Below are 23,638 nucleotides of genomic sequence, written 5' to 3' on the forward strand. Positions count from 1 at the left end.
ACGACACCCTGATTTGAAGGATGATCGCCAACACGATTGGGAGATGTTGTGTGATTGTTGGTTTTCCGACGAATTTAAGGTAATTATTTATTTTCTTGTAATTATAATTTTATTTGTCTTACTAACTTTTCTTATTCTCTTTTTCAGGAAAGATCATTGAAGAATACTGTTAATCGTTCAAAGAGAAGGTGGGAGTCTAGAAATGGATCAGTTTCAACACCGCGACATCACATTAGAAGGGGAATGGTGTTAACATCTTCCACGGGCCAAATCGAGACTTGGCGTCTAAAACACTATGATGAGAAGAAGGGAACATGGACTGGACCAGATTTAGCAGAAATATATGTAAGTATGAGTCTTTAATTTTTTTTACAACTTATTTATAATTATCATTATACTAATGATACCCTAAAATGAATATATAGGATAAAATGATGGAGTTAAAGGCTCAACACACTCCAGAAGAAATGACTGATAAAGATATTATGGAGCGCATTCTTGGACGCTCTTCTGCACACTTGAAAGGTTGGGGTCGATCTAGTTCAAGTACAACTATTTCCCAACCCAATCAAACTCAGTCAACTCAGCCAACATACGAAGAGCTAGCCCAATGCCTTAATGAAGCAAACAATCGACTTGATTCTACAAATGACCAACTAAGTGTTGTTGTGGAAATATTAAGAAAAAACAATATGATGCCACCGCCTCCGTCAGATCAATGTTCCGATGCACATGTCCAAAATTCTCCTGTCCCTTCAATTCAAGATGAACAAGATGATTCGTAGTATTTTTTTAATGTTTGTAATATTATAATTAATATGACCAATGCACTTTGATGAACGATATTATCTTTTATGTTTATTTGTATGAACTTTTGGTTATATATGTATTTTCTTCTATAAAAGTTGTGTGTTTTTTAATTAATTTATCATTTATAAATAATAAATTCAGCCTAATTTCTAAAATAATATTTCAATATATACATACTAATAAATTACATTATTGCCTACATATAATTAAGTGTAGGTAAAAATAATACCTACCAATAACATAAACTATTACCTACACATGTATAAGTGTAGGTAAATATCATAGCCACGTGGCCCAATCATAAGCCAAATTTATATATTTTTACCTACTAATATATTATGTTTTTACCTACATATGAAAAAGTGTAGGTAAATGTCAATGCCACGTGGCCCAATATTAAATTGCCACGTCATCTGCCACAGTGGCTGCCACATCGTTAAATAATTTCCACATCATGTGGCACGTGGAATGCCATGTCACTTGACACGTAGGATGCCACGTCAAACAGTTGGTAAATGCCGCTGACTCATTTTTTGTGGGGTCCACACGATTTTTGTAATGCCCCAAATTTCCTAATAAGATTTAGGACCTTGATTAGGAGGCCGGGAGGGCCATAATTGATTTATTATGATATTTAATGAGTATATGCATGTTTATGTGAATTATATTATTATATGATGATAAATGCATGCATATGGGTGTATTTATAATGATAAGGGCATTTTGGTAATTTGGCCTGCTGAGGGCATATTTGAAAATTGGGTGCATATTGTAATATGTGAATGAGATTTCATTATTATGGAGATATATTCAAGCTATTCGACATGAGACGGTCATATATAATGGATTATCGGTTTTGTCATAACGGGGTCAATTTTGGGGTAATAGAAATGTTTATTTGGTGATAGATTGGGAATATTTGAGATCATGGTGAAATTCTGGAAGTTTTGACTATAGTGTCCCTGGGGGTGTTTTCGGGACCCCGAGCACTAGGTTTTATTTAAGGTTACTTAAGCTTGAAGTAGCTTGACAGATAAGAACATACGTTACAAACTTCTCGTTCTCTCTCAAAACAGTATGTTTTACCGTTTGAGCCTTTTTGAGGAAATCTTGAGTTCTAGGAGTCGGAATCAAGCGAGGGTCGAGGCGTAGCGATCCTAGGAAAGATTAGAAGCTTCTTAACCGAAGGATTTGACGAGAAACAACCCAATCGAAGGTAATCTAAGTTTGAAGTTTTAAGTTTTTAAAGTTTTAAAGCTTAGAATTGGAATTTGTTAATTGTGGAGTTTTTGGTTGGTTTGAGCTTTGGGTTTTGAGGGTTTTGAAGTATTGGGAAGCTTGGGAACTTTGATTTGATGATTGGGGAATGTTTGGGTATGTTTTTGGAAGATTTGGAGTGTTTAAAACGCGTTTGGGAATGACCCAGGGTTGGGGGCCGCAGCCCTGTTCTTGTGCGCCGCGGCCCTGGTTCGAAGAAGCAGGTGTCTGGAAGTGAGCCTTGCTGGGTGCCGCGGCCCTTGATGTAGGGCGCCGCGGCCCTTGCCTCAGAGAACCATGGGGGCCGTGGCCCAAGGTGCTAGGGCCGCAGCCCTTGCCCTGTTTTCACCCCGTTTGCTCGTTTTGACCCCGGGAACTTAGCTATGGGCCTCGGGAGTGTCCCTACTACTTGGATTAGTTTGGATTGATCTCTTGGGGGCTAGATGTTGGTGTGAAACCTTTGATTATCATGTTATTGATGGTGTTTCATACTTGGTTATGATTAGGTGACCGCTAAGGGCTTAAAGGTTGATCGTTCTTATATTGGTACTAGCTCGAATCTGAGGTAAGAAAACTGCACCCTGTGTATATGTGACATGCATGGCTATTATGGATGCATGTTGGTTGATTATTGAGCATGACATGCATGGCTATGATTGATGCATGTTGGATGTTTAAATGTAAACATTGTTAGCATAATGAATGCTTGGCAAATCTTGCCCATTTGCATATGACTGTTGTTGAGGCATGCTGGATAATTAAGTGTGATGCATGTAATGCAAGAGAAACATGTGATAGGGCATGCCATGAACGATGAATATGAGATTGGTCAGAGCTTGAGTCTCTGAGTTTGTGCATGATCATGACTGTGCTAGAAACTGTTTAGTAAGCATGCTGAATGCCCTATTCTTGGATAACTGGCATATGATACATATTGATAGCATTGCTTACTTGTGTATGGTACTGACTAACTAGTTAGATCGACAAAAGTGTTAGTATCAGCTGTGAAGCTGTGACTTACTTGTCAGGTTCGGCAGTGATACTGGACACAGGTCAGGAAGCGCTGGCTTACTTGTCAGAACGGCCTTAGCGTGAATCACGCAAGCCAACAGAGATTAGATCTAATCGATTACTAGCATTGAATGACTCAAGGAGCATTAATGCCTGACCGACCCTGAGGGTCGATGAATAAACAGAGCTTGAAGGCTGGTGGCTTACCTATCAGCCACTCTCTTGCTAGAAAACAGAGCTTGAAGGCTAGTGGCTTACCTATCAGCCACTCTCTTGCTAGAAAACAGAGCTTGATGGCTAGTGGCTTACCTATCAGCCACTCTCTCGCTAGAAAAGAGAGCTTGGAGGCTAGTGGCTTATGTAACAGCCACTCTCCCGCTAGAATCATGTGATGTGCACCCATTGGTTTGAAAGCTTTATATTCAGTGTGATTATAATGATAATCATTTGATAATGTTTATGAAAAGTGTTATGTTTTCTTGCTGGGCTTCGGCTCACGGGTGCTATGTGGTGCAGGTAAAGGCAAGAGGAAGCTGGACCACCCTTGAGTTGGAGAGCTTAGGTGATGACGTGTACATATGCAGCTGCTCGACCGCCACGGTCGAGGTTTAAAGTGGAACTAGGGTTGAACCCTGTTTTGCCGCTTAGAACGGCCTGTTGTAAATATTTTCTGTAATAAACTCTGAAACTTTATTTTCGGGATCCCAATGTATATGTTAAACGTTCTAGTGAAACGTTATATCTTAACCAAAATGTTTAATCCCTAAATCGCTAATCATACTTAGATCACGATTTTGGCCAAATGACTCGATTAGCGAGTTTAGCACTATTTACAAGGCACATCGTAACGGTCCCAGGAGTTGGGGCGTTACAATTTTTACCTACCAATATGCTAATCGTAGGTAATAGTACCTTTCTCGACTAACTTTTACCTACCAATATGCTATTGGTCAACATTGGTAGGTAAAGGGTTTTACCTACACATGCACGACTTTTACCCACAAATAATATAGGTAGGTAAAGGCCTAATTTCTTGTAGTGTATAATGATGACACGGTTGTCATTGGATATGAAAGTGATGTACTCAACAGTGGAGGGGATGGAGTTCAGTTGAAAGAAGATCACGTGGTGGTTGTCCCTATTGGAACATTAACCTCGATGAAATATTATAAAGTGCCAGTTCCGAGAAATAGTGTATACAATACATGAATTTCAAATGTCTGGTACATCAATGATAAGGTATATGCCGTGAATGAGGTGGGACTATATGTGTTCTATAAGGATGTGATCTATACTCAGCATGACGACGAACACTATACAGTAACAAGTGAAGCACTAAGCATATGTGATGTCTTTGAAGGTCAACTACTCATTTCACCAAATATTTCATCAAGTGACACTGACATCATAGTTACATCAATTTGCGATCGACCTTTTTGGTTCACCAACAAACTTGACAAAGCAGACCAACCAATCCCCTTATTACCACCTAAGTGAAACTCTATTACATAAGTAACTAGAACAACTTTATTAGTATAAACTTGTCTACTAGATAATTATTCTCTTTTTCACGATCTTGCATTATGTTATATTATTCAAAAAATTGAATTTTAATCACTAAATTCTTATAATATAAAAGTTTTGTAAACTTCCAAGAAACACATTGCCTTCATGAACTTTTGGACAAGGTTCACTATGTATAAATTCATAGAAACACCGAACATTTTAATTAACAACCATTCAATAAAAATGATTTCAATATCAAATATAAATTCGTCAAGACACGTTTAATGAATTCGTCACACTAGTTCTAAAAATTCCAATTAATAGTCTTAAACTTATATGACCAAAAATAAATTTGGTAAAATAACAAAAAACCATGATTTGTATTTGAAAGAAATCAATATAATTAATGTGAATCATAGTTTAACTAATGTGTTAAAAACAGGGAAATCAATGTGTATTACTACTTTATGTTACTTGCATGTGTCTCACTAATTTAGAACCTAAAAAAAACTCTTATTTTAATAATATAAAAAGCACTGAAGAAGACAAAGTCAATAATACCATTGTAACAATTATAAATTAATCCAATTAAATTAAAACCGGTCATCAAAACCGGCTATGGTAAGTTTTTTTGGGTTTTTTTATTTCTTGGTGGGGTATGTACCTATAAATTATTTGTACAAAAGTACCATGCAGGTCCATCAAAGTACCATGTGGGGTCCATTAAATTCAGAATTTTGTCAGTTAAAGAGTCTTGGTTTGTCAGTGCAATATGTAAAATATGCAAATGTCGGGTGCGTGAGTCATTCCGCAACCGTATAAAGCGGGATGAAATCGGACTACTAATTACTCATTAAAAAGTATTGTCACGATATATGTTTATCATTTTCAACTGTCCAAGGAACCGGCCGGAATTGAAAGAACACAAAAATAACCACAGTTTTTTTATAGAAAGAATCTTAATTTGAAATGTCAATATTTTTTGGTGGCGTTATCAAATATTACGTTCTTGGACGTAGCAACATTAATTGATTTTTCTTTACATGAAAACTCTTGATGCCCATGTGAGATCATCCCCTGTTTGATGTGTGGAATTTTCGGTTAAAATATGCAATAAATATATAATAATTATAATGCAAATGCAAACAAAGTTGAACCACACCTTAGTGAAAACTTTCTTGCTCTGCATGCTTTCTTCAAGTTACTTGTTCGAATCTTTGTATTACTATCTATATTGGTTTTGATTTCATAATATTTTAAATTTATAAAACGAATCGATCCTATTTTAACGGTCAGTTTTGATTTCTAGCAATTTTTGCTTACAACTTTATTAATTTTTGTATACTTATTTGATCTGAAAACATGGTGATATATAACAGGCAAACATATATATGGTCATTAAAAAAAATTGTTAATGATAATCGTTAACAATCTTTACCATATATAATGGATTCATACTATGAATTGATTTGAGAGAAGACCACATTATAAATTAATATGCGGCCTAAATGGCCATATTCATCTTCAAAAGTAAATTTGTCAAATTTTATTGAAAAGATGTCATAAATCCCTCGCTCCAAAAAAATATAGCTCATAGAAAGTATTTAAGCAATTGTTGTTTTTTTTTTTTTTGTGTATTGGGGTTGAAAAGATAGGGACCATATAGAATTCTCGGCTGTTTATAATAATAACCACGATTTAGATCTATAATATCATTATTTTTATTCACTAATTGGATCCATTGAATTAGAGTTACCGCCTGTTTTTAGTTGTACTGTAATAAATAATTATCAACAAAATTTTCCCACAAAATTCTAAATCACTACAATAATACCGTTATCTAAGCATATAACAAAAGGTCGTTAGACAATCATATATTTTTTCTACATAACTTACATAGGTTCAAAAGTCAACTTTTTCTTTGGACGCAGCTAATTAATTGCAATAATTTATATATGTAAATTGTGCTGAGTTACCACGTGTATACTGATTTAAGCTTATACACTTTAAAATATATAATTTAATTTTTTCTCCGTTTCTTTTCTGGAATATAAATCGATCACACAAGTAAGACTTGTAATTTTTTTTTTATTTTGGTGAAAATCGATCACAAAGGGGCTACTAAAATCTCAATATTTCTGTGGATTCTTACAGGTTACTGGGTTTTGTATAAAAAAGAGGAAATTACATTTTATATTTGATTTTTAATAGAGTGTGCAAAAATATGGTTTTTTTTTTTTCAAAAAAAGTTAATCTATGACTTTTTTTAAGAATTTTCACTTTTATGGGTTTATTTTTTTTTTTTTTTTTGTATAAGCGTTGATTTATGCCGTAGTTTTACTCTTAATCAAATTTGGAAGGGTATGTTTGTAATTTGATTATTTTTTTTTAGGTTATTTGTTTTTTTATAGTGTTTTTATATTACTAATTTTATATTAAATTTTTCTTTGGTTGTTTTGCAAATTTTTTTTTGTAATATGAATTGTTTTTAAAATTATTATTTATTTATTATAAATATGTTTTTTTTAAGATTGTACGTGTTTTTTTCAAATCCTGGGTAGGGTAACCAATTACTTAATTGATTTTAAAAAAAAAATTCTAGAGCTATGTTAAATAACATGCACCAGGAGGGGTAACCAGTTATCATGAGATGAGTAACTTTCTGTCATAAGAGGGGTAACCAGTTACCTAAGAGGGGTGACGAGTTGCTCATATTAAATATGAAAAGAAACATCAAATTTGAAGGAAAAAATGGAAGAACACTTCATTAAAAAATGAAGAAGAAGTAACTATGATTTTAGTAACATAAGTAACTAGTTACCATAAAGAAACCATAAATACACACACACCAGAACGTGAAAGTAACCAGTTACCCTCAGAAATATACACACAAAGAATGTGAAGGTAACCAGTTATCCATTCACGTTTTCATATTTTTATTAGTTTTCTTTCCAAATTTTGGTATTCCTATAAGTGTTACAGTAAAAAGAAAATGCTGAAAGAATTGATTTGATTTTTTTTTTACATATAGTGGAAAAAACTATAAACAACTTACAATAATAAAAGATAATAAATAAAAAAAAATAGTAGAATAATTATGTAATGTTAAAATATATGTGTGAAAAAAATGAAAAAAAAATAGAATGAGAAAAGAATAAGTACAAAAAAGAAAAAAAAAGAAATGATGAATGAAAAAAATAGATGAATAAATAAGAATGAAAAGAAGAAGAAGAAAAATAATGGAAAAATGAAACGAAAAAAAAATATGGATGAAAAAATTGGAAGAAAAAAATGAAAAAAAAAATAGAAGAAGAAAAAAAAAGCTCAGATGTGTGAAAAAAAAATGGAAGGAAAAAATAATAAATACAAAAATAAAAGAAAAATAGAATGAAAAAAAACTGAAAAAATATGAAGAAAGAAACAGAACAATACAAATGAAAGAAAAAAATAGATAAATGAATAAAAATGAAAAAAAGAAGAAAAATAATGAAAAAATGGAAAGAAAAAAAAATGAAGGAAAAAATTTGTAGAAAAAAAAAAGAAAAAGGAAAAAATTGAAGAAAAAATAAGTAAGGAAAAAAAATAAAAAATAAAAAAAATGATGGAAAAAACTAAAAAAAATAATAAAAATTTACTTTCAAAATCAAAGAAAACATAATTATGATAAAAAAAAAAATGACATTTCCATATTTTAGTTAGCTACTAATTGTGTTTCTCATACTTTAACTTTTTCTTTAATAAATTTCCCATACATATTAAAAAAGTATAACTCCCATGTTTTTGCACATTGATGATATAAAAATCATATTTTTTGAAAAATTCCGAATAAAAAACCTCAATATTATCAGTTGCCGAAGAAAACAAAACCCATTGGCATTATATTAGAACTAGTAAAGCAAGACTCGTAATTAATCATTTTATGGTCCATTACATTTCTCTAAAAAAATCCATGATATATTTACACACATTTTTTTTATATAAAAAGTGTGTAGATAAAGAAATTTTTTTGTTTTAACAGTTTGTTTTTCCACAGTTAACTTTAACATAATATTTTTATATTTAATAGTAGATTGTAAACCTGACTTAAATTTAAATAAAATTAAATAAATAAATAATTAAAAAAATTAAAATATGATATTTTTGAGATATTTTACAGTAATAATTATTTAAAAATAATAAAACCATATATTTTATAACTTAAATAAAATTTAATTAAACTTAAACTTAATATTATATTAAACATATAATATATAATATTTTGTTGCTAATATCAAATTCAAAAACTAAAATAAATATAAACTTAAACAAAAATTAATTAATTAATTAATTAATTAAAATATGATATTTTTAAGATATTTTATGATAATTTAAATACTTAAATCATATTTATTTAAAAATAATAAAATCATACATATAATTTTTTTATCTTATAAATTTGTTTGATAGCTTATTTTTTATCAAATGATTGAAGTTATTTTTCTTTATCAAATTCACCAAAAGACATTGAGAAATATATTAAAAACTAAAAATAGTTGATGCATATATACTTCTGTCTACACCATGACTTTTTATATTTTTATTTTATTTCTATTATTAATTTCTTTCTAAATATTATTTTATTTTATATATATATGTCATATGGTTATGTAAATATATATTTATGTCAACGTTTTGCTTAAATGTTCACTACAACAAAGGAGCTCTTTGCCGGCGCAATTCGCAATCGCGCCGGCAAAAACGACTTTCACCGGCGCAAATGGTGAATTGCGCCGGAAAAAATGAACACCTTTGCTGGCACAAAATTGCGCGGGGACAGGTGACTTTTGCCCGCGCATTTAGGGGTTGCGCCGGCAAAGGTAGTGGGTTTTAAAAATTGCATAACTTTTTATTGATAGTGATAGTGATAGTGATAGTGATGTTCGTAATGATGTTGTAGTTAGTGATGATGAGGACAGTGATATGTAATTTAAACAAGTGTATGTAACTTTTTATTTAATTCAATGAAAACTTTATTTATTATCATTAATTAATGATAGTATCAGATATAGGTACACACGCACATATTGGATGCTTTGGGGATAGTCAATGTATTCATGTACTGGTACTCATTTTTTCAATATATTTGATGAAATATGTTGAAAAAATGGGTAGTCGCATATGTCTGCTTACTATCTCCAAGGGATCTATTAGGTCGGAATAGGGTAGGTTGGGAAAGACAATCAGTAATAAAATATTAATTCAATAACAAAAAACAATAGTGATGCACCTAGTGGATGCCTTGGGGATAGTCAATGTATTCATGTACTGCTACTCATTTTTTCAAAATGTTTGATGAAATATTTTGAAAAAGTGGGTAGTCGCACATGTCTGCTTACTATCTCCAATGGATCTACTAGGTCGGAATAGGGTAGGTTGGGAAAGACAATAAGTAATAAAATGTTAATTCAATAATAAAAAATAATAGTGATGCACCTAGTGGATGCCTTGGGGATAGACAATGTATTCATGTACTGCTCCTCATTTTTTTAAAATTTTGAGAAACATTTTAAAAAACTGAGGAGAAGTACATGACTCCTTACTATCTCCAAGGGATCCACTAGGTCGGAATAGGGTAGGTTTGGAAATACCATAATGAATAAATGTTAATTTTATAACAAAAAAAAACAGACATACATAATTTGAATTAGTTAATTAATGAATATTTTAATGTAGAATGGCCGAAACAAGTAATGACACAGGTGGTGGCTCCAAGAGAGGCAGGGGAGCTTATTACGGTGCCAATATCGAGAAGGAGCTGGCCATAAAAAAAGTTACTCATTTGAAAGTAGAGTTTGATAAAGAAACTGGAAAAGCTATTCAAAAGTACGCCAAGTGGTTCAACAATTCCATGGCTCGTTATTTGCGTAGCACCGTACCCCCAACTACACTAACTTGGGAACAAGTAAAACCAGCTGATATCGAAGTTATTCGAAAGAGACTATCTGTAAGCATTCTTTAAACCTTTAATAACTCATTATTAAATATTTTGTCTATCTTCATAATATTTTAACAAATTCCAATTTTAATTGTGATTTTAGGAAAAATTCATTTATCCAGAAGACAATCCAGTAATCAACGATGCCATGGTAAGACAAATGCAAAAACATCTGACTGATTGGCGCCACACGATGAAGAAACACTGGGTAGATGTTGGAGGAGAGGTGGACAATGAGAGAGCGAAGTCAAAACCTTTTGTGTTGATCACTTCTTCTGATTGGGCAATTCTGTGTGATTTTTGGGCTTCTGATTCTCACCAGGTATGCCGTACATTTTACATTAATTTTTAATTATAAAATTACAATTTAGATTAATAAGTACTGTTTTCTTTTTGAAGCGTATATCGAAGAAAAATAAAGAAGCTCGAGCTAAAATGACCATACCAGGAGGACACGGTTCCAAATCCATCGTTGCCCATGTTTATGATCACGTAAATTATAATAACTTATATCCTTACATTTACGAAAATATTATAAATGTCACAATGTTTAAATAATTTTCTTTTTTAGATGGACCCATCTACTGGCCAGCTCCCGAGCATGATCGACACATTCGAGCACCTGCATAAGAAGAAGGATAAGTGGATTAGTGATGCAGCGGCGACAAAACATGTAAGTTGCATAACCTTAACTAATTTATGATCATTTAAAATTAAAAAAGTTTAGTAAATAATTAATAAATATTAATTATTAATTGGTTGTTGTCAATTAGTAATTATTTATTAATTATTAATTAAATTTTTAACAATGAAATCTTTATAATCTATGTGCCAATATTTTTATGATTAATGATTATGGACTAAGATAAAAAAAAGAATGTAACTAATGTTGTCCCCGTATCAGGGAGCTTGCGGGCTAAAGTAAATTTGGTCATGAAAATCCATATCTGAATGAGAGACATGCAAATGTAGTTGATATATATGTTTGGAGACGTAAATTCCCCATTAATGGAATTAACTGCACTTACTGTATATATCAACAACATCTTCATGACTGTCATTCAGATATGGATTTTCATGAGCAAATTTACTTTAACCCACTTGCTCCCTGATACGGGAACAAAATTAATTACATTCTTTTTCAATCACTGGTCTGCAGTCATTAATGATAGGATGTTGGCAGATAGATAATAAAGTTATATTTTATATGTTGTTATATTAAAAATTTATAAGTTAGGTTTTCAAATAATGTTATAATGGAATTCGAAATACGTGTTTTTTATTGTGCAGAATGAGATGACCGAACGTCGAGCATCGTAGAGTACGGCCCCTGCATCATCTGCTGCTTCTTGTGTCGGCGATAATGTCAACGGTCATTTCCCGCCTGATATGGATATTGTCACGGATGTCCTTGGACCCCGCTCGCGTTATAAGAAAGGGTTTGGGGGGTTGCCTAGGTTGAAGGCAATTGGCGCAAAGAGGGCAGCATCTTCGTCAACTTCTCAAATGTCCGGGCAATTGCCACCTGAAGTGGACACCATTTTGCAGCAAAATCAGGACATTATGCTAGAAAATCAGAACCTAAAGAAGCATACGACTAAACTTGAGAGTCGTCAACGGCGTCAAGATCTCCTGCTCAGTGCTTTGTTGAAGCAGGTTGGTCAATTGGCTCCTGGTTTTACTGTTGACTTACCAGACCAGGATTCGGACGAGGACGATGATGCTGACGGGGCGGGAATGATGAGGCGGCCAGTACTCAATTGTAGAACTTTTTTTCTATTTATTTAAAATTTAATTTATGACATTTATTTTACTAAATTACTTTTATATTTTCATGTTTGGTGGAGACAATAAATATTAATAGTTGTAATTTTTTATTTATTTATAAAATTTTAATTTTAATTTTATTTCTAATTAAATAATATTACTAAAAAATTAAATAATTATTAATATATTAAAATTGAAAATTATTAATTAATATTAATATATTGAAAATAATATTAATAATTTAATAAAAATTATTATTTTAAAAATACTTTTACCGGCGCAAAATTACGTCGGCAAAAAGTTTCAATCTTACCTTCACATATACACTTTTACCGACGCAAAACTGCGCCACTAAAAAATTAAACTATTGTCGGCGCATTATTGCGCCGCTAAAAGTGTTTTCCACAATATCGTGACAGATTTTTTTACCGGCGCATCCATATTTTCACCAGCGTAATTTTTCGTCGCCAAAAAAGGCCATTGCCGGCGCATTATATTTGCGTCGGAAAAAGTGAAATTAGCGACGGAGATACGACGCGATTCTTTGCCGGCGCAAAATTGCGTCGGCAAAAACTCCATGGTTTTTGCCGGCGCAAATTTGCGCCGACAAAAGTCTCCTTTTTTGTAGTGGTTGTTGACGCCATTTTTCGTCAAACAGTGAAAGAAGAGCACGTAAACTATAACTGAAAATTGCCAATTGAAATAAAACAATGTAAACACACGATTTTTACGTGGTTCAGCAGTTAAATCTGCCTAGTCCACGAGTCTTTGTTATTAAACTCAAGATTATCTCTAGGAATTCTTCAAGAATGAATTCTCCAGAGTTTTCTCTCAAGGATCAGAATTTCGGTCCTTTACAATGGTGCATGACTTCTCTATTTATAGAGAAGGCTAAAGAATACTATCCCACATATTTTGGGTAGTTACTCTTTTTGTATAAATAACATTTATGGCTTTAAATGCCTATATCAGATATAAAAGGAAACGTCCCCTGAAGACCAGGAGACGTATAACTGACCAAATAATATCCCACGATTCCAGGGGATTTACAATAATGAATGAGGATTACATCTCGTATTAATAACATTTGTAGATATTCTAGGTGGTTATCGCGTATCTCTAAGGCTTTAGCCTCCCAGGTTTCCCGTCATCTATCAAGCTGGAAACATCTCCCGAGGCCACATGACTTTCGAGATCGTACGTGCGTCGAGCTCGAGACCCCTGATCCGAAGTCGTCCCTGAAGATGAGTGTGTTCCCGGAGCTATCTTCCGAGATCATGAATACTTCGAGGTCACCATACTCGAGGTCGTCTATATCCTGCAAGCTCGACATACAATCCTGGAGCATGTTTCCAACCTTATGAGTCCATTGATTTGCGAATCCAACTTTCGAGGTCATAATTAACATAACTCGAAATCCAGGTGTAACAAATGTCATATATGTAAAGATTATTAATATAAATATTTATATATATTATAGAACTATAATTTATTCTATTATATATATATTAACTTAAAAAAATGCGAACTAATTTTTATTAAAATTATAGACAATGTTTACAACTTTAAAACTAAGTAAATATATATTGTAAATTATTTTTAACTAGTATATATATATAAAATAAGTTCATGGATTAATTAATTACAAGAATAATACTAGACACATTCCTAATCCACACACTAAATCTATACACTATAATATGTTATTATTAATAACCATACAAATTAAATTAAAATGTGAAGGTGTTACTTAAAAAATATTATATAATAAATATTAATGACATACTAGTGTACAAATTTAGTGTGTAAATTAAGAATGTGTCTATGATTACTCTAAAAACTTTCACTTCGAAATGGGTGAGGGGTAATATATCAATGCAATACTTTAACAATGATGACTAATTGACTATATATTTTTGGTTGAGTCAATATATAGTTCCTTTGGCAAGCATTACTTGTTGCTGATAAAAGTAAAGCTTTAATTTTTAATCATGCTGACTAGATGATGTGTACAACTGTCTTTATTACACCCCAATAAAAGCAAGACTACAAATTATACACTGACATGCATATATATATCTTATCTATATATATATATGTGGAACTTAACTCGAAAGCACCGTTCATGTCCTTATTAATCAAATGTTGTTTGCCAGTTAATAATAATAATAATAGAACACAATTTGACTTGGCTTTTTCTCATTTTGTCATATATATAGACTTTACTGTAAGGCAATATAAGACAACTATATTAATATTAATGTCCCCACATTGCCAGAACATAGATGGAATATATATATATATATTTATATGGCCATTAATCCCCAAATTAACCGTTAAGTAATTAGTAATATGTTTTCTGCTTTTCGAAGGACATAAATGAGATTTCCATGATCATAATGACAAAAGAAAAGGAATTTCAAAGGGTAATCGAGTGTACACCGAAAGCTTTTGGGTGGTGATTGAGTGTGGTACACAATCTAGGCCGCCATATTTCTTTCTTGTATGTTATAACCCTACGTATATATAGTTTTTGCTTTCTTGTATTAAAAAAATAAAGAAAAGGAAAACCAAAGCTAGTTGGGTACCTTATTCACTTACAATATATTATTCCTCTTCAAAAATCAACATTAGATAAATGAAAGCTGGTACCAAATCCAGTTATATGGTCAGGAATCAGGTTCCATGAAAAAAGGGTCTTTAACATTAATTGGTCAGATTTCGTTTTCATTCAGATTAAGTAGAATCTTGGTCTTTATTCCCCACCGACCGTGGCATGCCTAGGTAGCGACCTGTCTATCAATACTGTGTTTTGCCAAGGCCCAAGATAATTAATTATTGTATAAAAAGAGTACGTAAGATGATATTTCTCTTTCTAATAATTTTGCATTTAAAAATTAAAAAAAGACGAGGTTCGATGAGAAAGTCTCTATGAAACGACACCATTTCTGGGTCGTGAAAAGTATTGATTTTTGAGATGGGCACCCCTTTTATTATTCTATAGTATTGTTGTTCTTGTTGATATGTAATACTGCCGAACCGACACGTGGGACCACGGTTTATAAGGGGAAAAAAAAAAAAAAAAAAAGAGAAAAAGCAAAGATGAAGAGCATACGCATATAGTGGTGAGCCTGGACCAGATCATCATTATTCACCTACTTAATCACATTTCAAGTACTATTTCCCTAAATCGTTGACTCAACTTAACCATGGTTATTTTGTCCTTAATTAAATCAATAATCAAAACTTGGTTTTGTAATTGTTCTCTACTTCTGTACATCTAATCATATTTCTGTAACACACGTGAGCAAGAGCAACTCACTAGGCCCCGGCCATATATACCAGAGCTAAATACTATAACTCTGGAAGATCAATGGCCAACATTAATTTAGATGATTTTCTTTTTTTTTAAATATAAACAATATGATTTTTATTCTTTACGTGTGATCGAAAGTGGGACAATCTTAACCGTTGGTGAATATATATACAGCAATTCTCAACCAAGAAAATGGGACCCATACTGATATTTAAAACGCCATACACACAGGAATTTGGATTGTAAAGAAAAGGATTCTTGTGTCGGCCCAACACGACAATCGAATCGATCAACATGAAACCCTCAAGAAACTCCCTACCCTAAAAATTATTGTGGCCAAAGAAAACCCCTTAATATCTCTTATATGATCATTATTAAAAACAAATATCAGTTATTTGATTTTCTGGCCACATAATGGGAAATTGTGTGTTCAAAGGGTTTGGAGAGTCGGATATTGATGCGGTCAAAGTCAAAGTTGTGACGTCAAGCGGTGGTATAATGGAGCTGTATGCTCCCATAGCGGTTAGCTCCATTACCGACGAGTTCCCTGGCCACGCCATATTCCGGAGCCGGGACCTCTTCTCTGATCCTCTCCTCCACAGTGAGGAGCTCAACCCTGGTGAGCTCTACTATCTCTTGCCTCTCAACCCTTATAATAACTACAAAACCACAACAAGAGCGGCGGCGACGCCCGGGGAGAGCGACGGCGGTAATAGTAGTGTTGTTGCGACGCCGTATCGGATGTCTTCGTGCGCTGAGGGACAAGGGAATCTGATGATGACCATGATGATGAAGAAGGGGAGGGCTGCGCCGGATCCTGAGGTGGTGCCGAGGTACAACAGTAGCGGGGTTTGGAAGGTGAAGCTCGTCATAAGCCCTGAGCAGCTTTCTGAGATTCTGTCCCAAGAGACTCGGACAGAAGCTCTAATTGAGAGTGTACGGACGGTGGCCAAGTGTGGCAACAGCGGCGGCGGCGGCGGCTCCTCTGTGGCTAGCTCCGATCAATGTAGTGTGTCTAGTAGTTGGAAGGAATAACCGTGATCGTTCGTTGATACTTGATGGTCACATTAATCAAAGTCGATGGATGCTAGATTTCATTCTAGTTAGTAAGTATAGTCTCTTCTTCTTAATTTTTTATTTAGTTTTAATTATGTTTAATTTAGTTGTTTATTTTCGATCTTATTTTAGTGTATAGTATGGTTATGAAAGCGCCATGCTTCTGAAATAATATTATTTAATTTCGACTACACTTACGTACTTACAATAAAATTATATATGCAGCAAATTATAATATTCCAATCCCGGCAACACAAATGATTTACATATATAGAGCAGTACTATATATAAGGCCGATATAGTATTTTTATTTTATTTTATTTATAAGAGGTATATAAATTTTAATTTAACTACTACATTATTATAGTTTACTTATATATGATCACTTTTAATTTAACGATTCATCTATTCATAATCGTATCATCATTAACTAAATCCTAATTGTGGATAATTAAAAATGGGAATTTAATAGTATATCTCTTCTATATAAAAGATTGTAGATAAAGAAATTTTTTGGTTTTAAACTTAAATAAAAATAAATAAATAAATTAAAATATGATATTTTTGAGATATTTTACAATAATAATTATTTAAAAATAATAAAACTATATATTTTTTAACTTAAATAAAATTTAATTAAAGTTAAACTTATTATTATATTAAATATATAATATATAATCTTTTTATGTTAATGTGAAATTAAAAAACTAGAACAAATATAAATTTAAACAAAAATTAATTAATTAATTAATTAAAATATGATATTTTAAAGATATTTTATGATAATATAAATAATTAAATCATATTTATTTAAAAATAATAAAAGCATACATATCATTTTTTTAATCTTATAAATTTGTGTGATAATTTATTTTTTATCAAGTGATTGAAGCTCTTTTTTTCATCAAATTTACCAAATGACATTACGAGATACATTAGAAACTAAAAATAGTTGATGCATATATACTACTATCTACACTATGACTTTTCTATTATTATTTTATTTCTATTATTAATTTCTTTTTAAATATTATTGTATTTTTTATATATATGTCATGTATGTCAATGTTATGTTTAGATATTATATATGTAAAAATTATTGATATAAATATTTATATATATTATAGAGTTATAATTCATTCTACTATATATATTTAAAAAAAACAGTAAACTAATTTTTATTAAAATTATAAATAATTTTTAAAACTTTAAAATTAAACAAATGTGCATTGCACGTTAATTCTACTTCGTGTATATATATATATATAAATAGATCTACTATCATTTTAATTATGTATTTATTTGAATATAGTATATAATTATGATGCGCATACAGTTGTTCATGAACTTATATTAGCTAGGGCGGTTTTTTTTTTTTTTTTCCAAGTTTAATTTTCTTTTAAGTTTCCTGGAGTAATAAGAAAATTAAGTGGTATGAGGAAGTGGAAGGAGAATTAGTATATTAGGGGAGTGTTGGAAAGGGAAGAATAATGAAATTAAAATGTTTGAATATCACAGTTCTTGAAGTTCCTCAATTATTTCCTACTCCCAATATTAACCCATGACTTATATTTTGCCATCTTAATTTGTAGTTCATTTCTAGTGATTTTCTCCAATGCCCTCTTGGGGGTATTCACGCGTTGTTATCGCTGCAATTGTCTCTACCTTTTAAGTACCTGGATATGATACCACTTTGGAACGAGATATATGTGTATTGGCAATATCACTCCGAAAAGAAAAAAGTTAGTGTAATATAATAATGTTTTGAAATAAATATAATTAACATTGGGAAATTAACAGTTATAATTCCCAGTTAAATTTGTAACATAAGTTGGCATGGGATCAAGTGGACTTGTTGAGAAAAAAATAATAATGAGATTCATCATCACCTGCCATCGATCGATTGACAGTAGTGTCACACTCCCTTTGCTCGTCGGAGAAGCTTATATATATAATCATGCTTGCAGGAAAGGGATTACTGTTTATGGTCAACGAAATTGGCAAACCAAAAATATTATTGAATAAGTTGGTCAACCAGAAGACGATCAAATCACCCCAAATAAGAATTAAGAGTAGAAGCAAAGGTTTGTAAGAAAACTTGCTAAAAAATAATGGAAAAATTACACATAGCACTGTAAATTTCAAAGAATATGAATAACAGTTTGTAACAGTTTTATAATTACATGTTACAATTTTTTATTTAGTCTATAAATGTTATTTATAAAATTGTAATATATGGTTATAAATTTATAAATTTTAGTTAAAAATTTGTAAACCTGTGTTACAAGAAATCTATATTATTACAAATTTGTTTACGAAAAAAAAATTTAGTATTTATGATTATGTCATTCCATATTTTTGTAATTTTTTACAAATTCAGTAATTTTAGTATTTTAAAAAAAATATTAAAGTAAATATGTGTATTTCCCAAAAAATATTTGCACTGGACATAATTGGCATGGTCATTTGCAAGGATACAATAAGGTGGTGGGCTCTTCAATCGAAAGCCCGTGCTCGATATTATATGTTATTATATGGATATGAACAGAAGTTAGGGTGTGATTGGTTTATTAAGGGCGATCCTACTTAGTAAAATTTGCAAATAATTAGCCACTATTTCATAATCTCTTAACATAAACTATTATTAATCAGCTCGTGCTAGACGTATATATGCTTTTAAATTGGTATATAGTTACTTAAACTAAGGTTAAAGATGTTAGTGATTCTCAAAAAGATCATCAAGAGACCGATGTTGAGTTTTTATAAGAGCCAAAAATGATCATGTCACAAAAATTGGTATTTTGGTCATCTTGTGTTTTTTCTAAAGAAAGCTATTTCGCATCTTAGCACTCTTTATTAATAAAGTGGCCTACGATATAGGGGCCTAGCTTTTCTATTATTATAAGCTATTTTTTTTTTCATCGGAATTAATATCTCTTCTATATAAAAAATTTATAAATAATAAAAATTTTTAGTTTTAACTATTTTTTAATTTTTTTCTAGTTAATTTTAACAGAATATTCTTATATTTAACAGTAAATTGTAAACCTAATTTAAACTTAAATAAATTAAAATATTATATTTTTGAGATATTTTACAAAGATAATTATTTAAAAATAATAAAACCATACATGTTATAACTTAAATAAAATTTAATTAAACTTAATATTATATTAAACATATAATATATAATATTTTGTTGTCACTGTCAAATTTAAAAACTATAACAAACATAAACTTAAACAAAAATTAATTAATTAAAATATGATATTTTAAAGATATTTTATGATAATTTAAATACTTAGATCATATTTATTTAAAAATAATAAAAACATACATATCATTTTTTTTATCTTATAAATTTGTCTGATAGTTTATTTTTTATCAAGTGATTGAAACTCTTTTTTTTTTCATCAAATTCACCAAAGGACATTGCGAGATATATTAAAAACTAAAAATAATTGATGCATATATATTACTGTTTACACTATGAATTTTTCTATTCTTATTTTATTTCTATTATTAATTTCTTTTTAAATACTATTGTATTATATATATATATATATCATGTAGTCATGTAAATATATATCTAGGTCAACATTGTGTTTAGATGTCGTATATGTAGAGATTATTGATACAAAATATACTATAGAATTATAATTCATTATATTATATATATATAAATTCTTAAAAAAACAGTAACTCAGTTTTTATTAAAATTATTGACAATGTTTACAATTTTAAAACTAAGCAAACGTGTATTGCACGTTGTAGAGGCTGAAATCTACAATGATTGGGAAGGATAGATCGCGGGCACTGACAACCTGTAGAACAAAGGAAGAATGACCGTAAAAGCCTTGGGACACTGGGGTGGTGCCAGCCGAAGAGACTCCGACGGTCAAATCAATAAGCAATTCAAGTATAGAATAAAGAAAATGTAAAGAAAGTAAACAACAAGTGAATAAATCCACTGTAGAGTGGCGGTGAGGGATGATCTAAGTGATCGGTCTGACAGTATTCAAGAGAGATTGAGAGTTTTTGAATCAAATACCTCCCCTTCTTTCAAGTCCAGAAACTTGCTTTTATAGAGTTTACAATGGTCTGTTGCTTAGCCAATGAGGAGTGAGCGTGAGAAGCGATCTTCCTCCTGAAAAGGAGGAAGACCTATTCTCTTGGGTGAGTTATAGATTGAACCAACTCCCTTGCCCACACTTTTGACTTGTTTTGTTGCTATAAAGCTTTGTGGGCTTACATAGTAGCCAAAGTCCAACACTACTCTTGATGAGTGTGCTAAGGTTTGTTTGGGGCAAAGACTGGGCCTGGTTGTTCATAGTAATTTCTTACAAACTTAACTTGATGGTCTCTTTAGTGTTTAATGGGCTATAGTTTCTGATTGGGCCGATGGCATAATTGATTTGGGCCTGGTGCAATTTTTGGCCACTATAGTTTGTCCCTTACTTTCTGAGTCAAATTAAGTTGGTTCGGAGAGTAGTAACGTCGACTGGAAAAGAAATTTAAGATATGCAGTTTTGAAAATTCTGTCGAGTGACCTAGAGAGGGTAAAAAATGTTGGATTTTTGTTTAGGTGTGGCTTCTTTTTTAAAAAAAAAAGAACAATTTGAAATGGAGCTTGATAATTTAATAATATATATATACACTTCTTATTATAATAATTATTATGTTTATTTAAATAAAATATATTTTAAGATTATGTATCACGTCATATATATTATTATACACACATATATATATTATGTCTAAGTGTTGACTATTATGATGTGTAATATACTATTACGTGTAATATATATTATAATAAATATTATTTATATGTGATAAATATATATACTTCAAGAATAACACATATATATGCAGTTTGTATATAAACGTTTAATTGAAAGGAGAAAAAGAAAAAAACTTACTATTGGACCAAACATATGGGCCATGGAATATGCATGATCTCTTTGTTGTATTTTGTTTTGCTAAGTGTTCACCCAACTCAGTACGGAGGTTAGGACAAAGAGCGTCGGAGCGGAGTGGTGCAGTGCAGGAGTAATCCTTTTATTTTTCAAGGTTCCCTCACATATATGTATTGTATTCATCCTAAGAAGGACACGTAGCCTTTTAAGTTGTTTTAGGACTTTAGGCCATTTTCTTTTTGTTTTACCAACCCATTTGTATTTATGGAGAAGAGGTTGTGACTTGCAGCATTATTCTTCCAGCAAAGAATCGACTTCCAACAACTCTAGGTGAACTTCCTTTGATTCTTTTGTATTTTCAATACATTTTGATGAGCTTTTGTTTTTGTTTTGGCATTTTTTCTAGAATCTTAGGATTTTTTGTGGTAGATTTGTGAAGTGGGTTTATAGGGTTCCCATGAAAGGTTTAAATGTTCTTGGTGTTCTTGATATTTTGGCTTTTTGATCTAGAATGAATGACAATAAAAATTAAAATGTGTTTTGGTGTTTTATGGGCTTTTGTGTTTGTGGGCTTTTTCTAGGTTTTGATTTGGCAAATATTTTGCCCAAAATTTGACTAAGTGTTTGAGACAATTTGGTGGATTGTAGAATGAGAAAATTCTAGTCTTGATATCACATATTTATTTGGAGATTGTAGAGAGTTAGAATTGGTGGACCCAATGTTATCCATCTGTCTTGGGATTGTAGTGTACCAAAGAGGGTCACTCCCAAGTTGTGTATCCGTCTTGGGATCATAGGGTACCAAAGAGGGTCACTCCTAAGTTGTTTATCCGTCTAGGGATCGTGGCACCTCCATGTTGGTGTCCCTAGTAAATATAAGGATGGTCGCGGGGATGTGCCACCAAAAAACTTCTTTTCTTGACGTAGGTTGATAAAAAAAGGGAGTACCCCTTAGGCTGTCCCTAGTGTAGGGAACTGTAATGCCCCGAATTCTCCGATGTGGTTTAATGGCGGGATTAGTAGGCCGGGAGGGCCATACTTGTTTAATTAAGCCATTAACTGATATTATGCATGTATATGTGAATTATATTATAGTATGATGTTAAATGTATGCATGTCGGTGATATATGTTGATACCACATTATAATGTGGGTTTGTTCAAGCTATTTGGCATGAGACGACCGTGGTATGTTAATTAGCAGTCTGGTCATAACAGGTTTAAGATCGAGGCTCGGAAGGAGTCTCGGGGTGTTTTTGTTGATTAGAGCGTTACCAGGAATTAAGGGGTAACGGGATGTGAATTATTGGTGTTTGGGATTATTGGGAATAGTGGGAATTGGAGAGCGTTAATTATGATTAACGGGATAGGTTGGAAAGGACAAATATGCCCTTGGGAGCCTTTAGAAACCCTTAAATGACATAGGGGTATAATGGTCTTTTTACCCCTAGGATAGATATAAACTGAGTTCAGCAGTAAGTTGATGAGAAAAACAGAGCAAGTTCTTGAGCTTCCCGTACCTTCTCCTTCTTCCACTTTCTTTGTGATTTTTGGTGATCTTGTTGAGGATTCAAGCTTGGGAAGTAGACTTTGGGAGTTTGGGAGAGTGTTCCACCATTGAAGAGCATCACAACCTGAGTTTGAGGTAAGTTTCTAGCCATTAGTTTACTGGTATACTCTGTTTTGGTGTTAGTTTTCAGCTTGTGTTTTTGTGGTGGATTGTTGGAATTGATGGAAGTTTTGGTTGGGGTTTCACTTGGGTTTTGATGAGGGAGTGATATAGGACAAGTTTAGGGGTTGTATTGGAGGTTTGAGTGGTGTTTAAGCTGAGTTTGAAAGGTTGGTTCTAAGAGAAATCGCAAGGGAAGAAAAACAGGAGTATGGCTGAACTAGAGGTTGGGCCGCGGCATGGCCAGGGAGGGCCGCGGCCCTTGGGGGATGCTGAAGTTAGGCGCCTCTGTTTGAGGGGCGGGCCGCAGCCCTTAGTGGCTTTTTGGCCAGAAATGGCTTTTTGGCTCGGGGATGCT

General features: G+C 32.0%; 1 protein-coding gene across 2 annotated transcripts; it reads left to right on the plus strand.

Moving 5' to 3' along the window:
- Positions 1-15,878: 15,878 nt before the first annotated feature.
- LOC133797421 (uncharacterized) lies at positions 15,879-18,585 on the plus strand. Of its 2 annotated transcripts, XR_009875644.1 has the most exons (2): positions 15,879-16,747; positions 18,290-18,585. XR_009875644.1 is itself a non-coding variant. In XM_062235317.1 (1 exon), exon 1 carries the CDS (start codon positions 16,056-16,058, stop codon positions 16,674-16,676), a length of 621 nt encoding a protein of 206 aa, XP_062091301.1. In that variant the 5' UTR covers positions 15,879-16,055; the 3' UTR covers positions 16,677-16,888. The 2 variants fall into 2 exon arrangements, 1 of the variants encoding a protein (XP_062091301.1); XM_062235317.1 differs by lacking the exon at positions 18,290-18,585 and having other exon boundaries at positions 15,879-16,888.
- The last annotated feature ends 5,053 nt before the right edge of the window (positions 18,586-23,638 follow it).

Source organism: Humulus lupulus, chromosome 8, assembly GCF_963169125.1.
Source record: "Humulus lupulus chromosome 8, drHumLupu1.1, whole genome shotgun sequence".
Lineage (NCBI taxonomy): Eukaryota > Viridiplantae > Streptophyta > Magnoliopsida > Rosales > Cannabaceae > Humulus > Humulus lupulus.